The 6,780-nt window shown below is 39.9% G+C and overlaps 1 protein-coding gene across 1 annotated transcript; it reads left to right on the top strand.

Moving 5' to 3' along the window:
- Window positions 1-303: 303 nt before the first annotated feature.
- On the top strand, window positions 304-2,828 carry LOC121793636 (protein PLANT CADMIUM RESISTANCE 10-like). Its single transcript, XM_042191671.1, has 4 exons — window positions 304-458; window positions 1,066-1,298; window positions 1,759-1,985; window positions 2,521-2,828. Exons 2-4 carry the CDS (start codon window positions 1,124-1,126, stop codon window positions 2,689-2,691), a joined length of 573 nt encoding a protein of 190 aa, XP_042047605.1. The 5' UTR covers window positions 304-458; window positions 1,066-1,123; the 3' UTR covers window positions 2,692-2,828.
- Window positions 2,829-6,780: the final 3,952 nt, after the last annotated feature.

The raw sequence follows: 6,780 nt of genomic DNA, 5'->3' as shown, positions 1-6,780 counted from the left end.
AATTATCGATGTCTCCTAGTGCCTAATTAAGTAATTATCCTATTTGTAAAATTGAATAAAACTGACTATGTTAAAATCAGACATTTAGATATTACTGATACTCGAAAAAATCGATATCGCACTGTTCAAATCTGTACTCATATTCGAAAAATCAGATATCGAGCATCCAATATCAGAAAATTTTATGATCAGATCGAGTTTACCTGGTATCCAAATTGACATCCTAAATCACAAGATGAGATACAAAAATTATTTTCATTATTTATTCCTTATTAGTAAGTGTAAAGAAATTTCATTTCGGAAAATTACCAGACGCATATACCTTTATACTTATCAGAGAATCGTTATGCGACTTGAATAAAATAAATTAAGCTTCTCTCTATTTCAATCAGACTACACTCATTTATAATCTCTCTCCTCAAATTTGAAAATTGTGAACAATTCTCTGCAGTTCTCTGGTGCGTTCTCGTTCTCAACTTCCACTGATTATCATTATCTCATTCAACAATGTCTATGCATTTCATCTTTTCTTTACTCTATCCTTTTCCGGCTAATTAATTCCCAAATTCAGTTCCGCTCTTGGAAAATTTCAAAATTTGATCTTGAATTGTCACTACAAGGTTTATTTCCTGAATCTTGCACTTAGTTTTGTGTTTGAGATTAGATTTGGGAAATAACCCAAATCATAGTGCAAGATAATATCTCAATGTTCAATCTTACTTGGAACTTTTAGGGTTAAATGATTTTAGGGTAAAATTAAATTTAAGAACTTTTCTGAGAATTAACAATAGGTCACTTGCTTTGTTTGTGAACGGTTTTTTCATTTGTATCCATATGCCTAAATTTTTATGGTGTGTTCATAATAGGGGGTGAAATGGTGTTTATATGTTTTGGAAGAAATGGTATGCATAAATAGCAGAAGATGTCTGTGTAAAAAGTTCAGTAGCCAGTAGTGAGTTAAATGCAATTTTGTCATTAAGATGAGAAAATAACAGAATGCAATTCTACATGGAACTTTGACATGATATCAGTTTTATTTGACTCTCTTCTGAATGCCTGGTGCAGATTGCTGCTCAAGGTTGTGAACAGGAAAGAGCTGTGAATTCTCTGGTCTTCAAGTAATATGGTCGGCCAGAACGCATATGTTCCACCACGTTACATTCCCCTCGAGCAGTCAGATGCACAAGCAGATGTAGTACCTCCTCCTTCAGATGTTGATCCTAGACCACAACACAACAGTAGTGTTCCAGGGCAGTGGTCCTCGGGAATCTGTGCTTGTTTCGATGATATGCAGAGCTGTATGCTACTTTATGCCCTGTGATCTTGATTTATCAGAAGCAAAAAAGTGAATGAAAGGTGCTTTTTGATAGTGCTGGAGTGTTGGATCATGCCTTGCAAACTAGTGTGATGTGTGTGCAGTTAAATGATCAGTTATAGGCAATTGTGTGGAAAAAGTGTTTTTAAGAGTTATTTACTGCTCTCTATCTATAGACCAGATATTGAGCATTGCAGTGCATTTAGCTAACTCAATGTGCTCGCTCATTAAAGAAATTGTGATTTCCTTGCGTGATGTAAGTTGTTCATGATTAGTGCTACACGGGGACTGGTCTGTCTAAGATTTCTGTTTGTGAAAGAAAAAGGCTTGCATACGATTCAAATGGTTTATGATGCATTCATTCTGAGTGGTTCACTGAGAATATATAGTCTGAAGTATATATTAGTCAAGTAATTGCTGGGTTGATATTATTTACGTGACAGGTTGTGTTGGGCTTATTTGCCCGTGCTATCTTTTTGGGAGAAACGCAGAGTCTTTGGGTTCTGGAACTCTAATAGGATCGTGTATGATGCATTTTGTATTATGGGCTCTTGTGAATACTCTATGCTGTGTGATGACGGAAGGTGTTATGTTGGGCGCCCCTGGATGCCTTGTAGCCTGTTATGCATGTGGCTATCGGAGGACTTTAAGGGAAAACTACAATTTGGAGGTATATCTTCATTTCTTGTCTATTCAATGTATTCATGCACGTTTGGTGTTCGTGTTGACTCACTGTAGACCACAATGCTTGGCCATTGATGTTGATCAAAATATTGTTTCAAGGGATACGTTTTCTTTAAGCTTCTTGGTTATGTTTCACCTCCATTAGTTCTAAATGCCCTTCATGGACTATGTTGCATGGACATAGTATTACGTTGCATCATGACCAGTAATAATAATCAATTTGTCTTAGAATCAGTTGGTTTCGACCAGTTAGGGTGTTATGTCCCTTGTATGGTTATGGGTTCTAGTTTTGCACTCGTAAATTTGATTTACTTCTTCGGTTCTGTTTCTATCTTTGTCCACTTGATCTTCTTTATTTCCTGTTATTTGAGGTCTGTGTTACTATTTGTGAGTCTCACGCAAGCTAATCTTAATGAGACCCCTTATCTGCTAGGATCTTTAACCGTGATACCATGTGCACGAAAGCTTTCGATAACATAAGTCCGGCATATAAATCTCAGCATCTTGTGTTTGGGATGCAGGAAGCACCATGTGGAGACTTTGTCACACATTTCTTCTGTCACTTATGCGCCATGTGTCAAGAATACAGAGAAATCCGCGAAAGATCTCAAGACCTAAATTCCAGTAGCCGGAATATGGTGGAATTGGCCGCTCCTCCTGTACAGAATATGGGACCAGCTTCACCAAAATAGACTTTTCTCCCTTGTATTGTTTCTACCACTCTGAATGCTTCTGTCATGTCTTCATAATATTTACCTCAATTTATGATATGTATTTTTTTTTGAAGGAGAAACGGCTTACCAATTAACCTGAGCTTTGTTGTCCTCAATATGTTAATTTAGAGTTTTCAGCCACTTCGTCCTTAAAATCTTATCAATCCAAACCACACATTTTCAAACAAGTATGTGACAAGTTCTAATAAATTTGTTAGTGTATTTTAGTTGTGTAGAGGCTGAACATTATAGCAAGCTATGAGACTATTATACGGTTTGATCCACAATTCATACCTCTTTCATACTCTTATCATATTATCGACATATAAAATTCTTCACGCCCATTTATTTGTATAGAGGGTATACTTAGAAATCCAAAATTATGTGTCATTCTCAACAATTTGGAGCAACACAAGTAAGACAAACACTCTTCTAATGGAGAACAATAAATGCGCCATTACTTGGGAGAAGGTTCGTCACTAGGAATAATAGGCACAAGCGAAGATGCATGTCGTAGAGTTGAGATTGAGTCACCTGATTGGACAAAATTAGGGAACGATATGCCGGGTGTTTAAACAACACTTGAAACCTTGAAATATTCAATGTTATGGAATTTGTATTCCAAATTCTACAATAAATCATCTTAAATACACAATCAACAATCTACAAATACTGCCAATTTCTCCAGCCAAATTGAGACATTATAGCATTAGCAATGGGGCGCCCTAAGGGACGCCCTAAGACGCGCCCTATATGTTTTACTATTATTTAGTTAATTAATTTAAATGTTTTCAAATATATAATGCAAACTAATTAAAAAACACAACGAGTAGCTAAAAACCAGCGAAGACTGCATTGATTAACAAAAGTTACACGATTCAAGTTGGCTAATCTACGCAATTCCCAACTCCCGGCGCAACTCATCGATCAACCCCTGGAGGTATTCGGCTTTGGCGGGGTCCGTACACTTCTCGAGCGCCTTGTGCGTCTGCAACAACGTCCGCGCCATCGAGGCTCTTGCCAACCCCACATACGCGGCGGCCGTCGGGCTCGGGGTCGGGGTCGGGACCGGGACCGGCGATGGGGTGGCGGCGGTTGAGGATGATGTCGCCGTCGCCTTCCCCTTGTTCTTCGCAGCCTTGACGCCTATGGGACGCCGGGAGGACATCGGTGTGTCAGAACTCTCCTCCTCCGTGTACGTCCGGTTGAGGCCCACCGGATGAGTTCCGCTTTCGCTGCTCGTGTAACCACCAGCGGCGGTGGTCTTCGTCCTCTTTGTCGCATCGATGTGCAGAATCCCGCATTGGAACTTCTGGTTGTCCCTCAAGAGCGCCCAGATGCCCAAATGCTTGAAGTCGCCGTACAGGGACTGGTACGACAACAACGCTCTATCGCGCACGTCGCTCAAGCTCTCGATGTTCCCTTGCTCCCTCGCGCAATTCTCATACTCCGACGCGAACAGGTTGACTTGCTTCTTCACCTGATCCCAGTGCTTGCGGAGCTGCTCCCGTTGGAGCTTGTACGCGCTCGGCGGCTTCGCCTCATTGTAGCGCTATGCGATGCGCTCCCAGTACGGGAGCTGCTTCTGGTTGTTGGCGAATATCGGGTCCTCTGATATATCTACCCAACACCTCGCCAAGACGAGGGTTTCATCCGGCTGGTAGTTCGTATGGCCGGGGGCGTACTCTTCATTCATTGCCGGAGGTGGCAACTTGTTCGCGCGGTGCCGGATCCGCTTCTTTTTTGCGGTGGCGGAGGATGGGGTGGCGGCGGCGGCGCGGCAGGAGGGGGCGGAGGGTCGGTTTGGAGACGGCTCCATGTCAGACAAACTATACGAATCCGTATTGAATTCGGGATAGTACTGCGTGTTGGCGGCGAACGGCCGATATTCGTCGAGCTCTATACCCGACCAACGCGCATCACCACTAAACATCAGACTATTGAGACTTGAATCCATTTCGTAGTAAATGTGAGTTTCGAGAGTGGAATCGTGAAATGAAATGTTACAAATGAAGCTGGGGTAGGGGGTATTTATACAAAATTTTTGAATTTAGCATTTAAAAAAAATAAAAAAACGCGTGCCACCGTCCGTGGAGCCTACAATGGTGCCCGATGGCGCGGACGAAGGCGCAGACGATAGGCCATCGTCCGCGCTTCTTCCTCGCCCGAAGCTTAGGGCGTGCCATCGGGCGGGCACCCACAATGGAGCCATCGGGCGCCCCATTGTGGGTGCTCTTATTGACGAAGTTGTAGTTTTTGTTACATATGTAAATTTTTATTGTTTTCATATAAATTTAATTAGGATACATAAATATATATATATATATATATATATATATATATATATATATATATATATATATATATATATATATATATATATATATATAGGGTTGTCTTATATACAAAACAATCTAAAGTGTATAACCTAGAACTACATTTTATCCATTGGATGAGGAAAAATGATGGTCAAGATCAAATTTCATACATAATCACAATGCATCGGTTATAACCACCCCACTAACCACCCCACTAATCATGTTTTCAATCCAAATTTGGCCTTGGTTCTACATTTAAGATTGGTTCTATCTTGATCACAACCCTATATATATATATATATATATATAGGGTCATGATCTATGGCAAACACCTCTTAACCATATAACTAGAGAACAAATAATAGCCACAAGATCAAAAAAATCAAGGGCTAGTATTATTTTTTGAATTTAAGGAGAAATTAGTTCCCTCAATCACAAATTTACTCTACAATAACAAGGCAGGGGTATAATGGTCATTGCATATCCAAAAATAGGATACGTCGGCAAATTAGAATTCATCTCCTCTTCTTCTCTTCTCCATCCTCATCACCGCCTTGTACCTGCCGTTGTCGCAGCGGCGGCAGGAGATTCAACCTCATTGTGCGATTCAACCTTTTCTTCTCTCTTCTGCAAAATTCGCGCGATTCAACCTTCTCGTCGATGTTGGCGTCGCCGTCGTCACATTCTGCAGGAATCGGACGCTGAATTGGAGGAAAAAGGCGTCGCTGATGGCGGAATTGGATGCTAGAGATGAGCGAATCCAGGTTTTGGAAAGGATTGTGGAGAAAGTAGAATCGGAAGATTTGGCGGAGTAGGAAATGCAGATGTGCTTTGATGAGAAGGAGATGGTGATTAGGGAGATCGGCGGTGGAAGGAGGTGGATGGTCACAGCCATTGCCACTGCTGCTGCTGTCATATTCTACTTCCATGCTCACAGAAATCATTAATTTTTGTTGATTAGAGTTTCAGTTTTGGATAATTGTTGCTAAATAATGCACTTAATTTGCTTCAATTTTGTGTTTGCTGCACTGGCATATATTTTTTATCACTACTATTATGAGAATTTGATTTCTTGAATCTTGATGGTGCTTGAGTTTGGAATTAGATCACTTCATATTTATGTGTTGTTCTTTGTGTTTTGTAAACAAGAGTGAAGTAAAATCAGAATAAGAGTGATGTGTTTTGTAAACAAGAGTGAAGTAAAATCACAATAAGAGTGACGTGTTTTGTAAACAAGAGTGAAGTAAATTAACAAAAATAGTGATTTGTTTTGTAAACAAGAGTGAAGTAAAATCGGAATAAGAGTGATGTGTTTTGTAAACAAGAGTGAAGTAAAATCAGAATAAGAGTGATGTGTTTTGTAAACAAGAGTGAAGTGCTTTCTGAACAAGAGTGAAGTGTTTTGTGAACAAGAGTGAAGTAAAATCAGAATAACAGTGATGTGTTTTGTGAACAAGAGTGAAGTAAAATCAGAATAAGAGTGATGTGTTTTGTGAACAAGAGTGAAGTGTTTTCTGAACAAGAGTGAAGTGTTTTGTGAACAAGAGTGAAGTAAAATCAGAATAAGAGTGATGTGTTTTGTGAACAAGAGTGAAGTAAAATCAGAATAAGAGTGATGTGTTTTGTGAACAAGAGTGAAGTGTTTTCTGAACAAGAGTGAAGTGTTTTGTGAACAAGAGTGAAGTAAAATCAGAATAAGAGTGATGTGTTTTGTGAACAAGAGTGAAGTAAAATCAGAATAAGAGTGATG

Source organism: Salvia splendens, chromosome 3 (genome assembly GCF_004379255.2).
Source record: "Salvia splendens isolate huo1 chromosome 3, SspV2, whole genome shotgun sequence".
Lineage (NCBI taxonomy): Eukaryota > Viridiplantae > Streptophyta > Magnoliopsida > Lamiales > Lamiaceae > Salvia > Salvia splendens.
The sequence above is the reverse complement of the archived record's forward strand: the minus strand, read 5'-3'. Positions and strand labels throughout refer to the sequence as shown.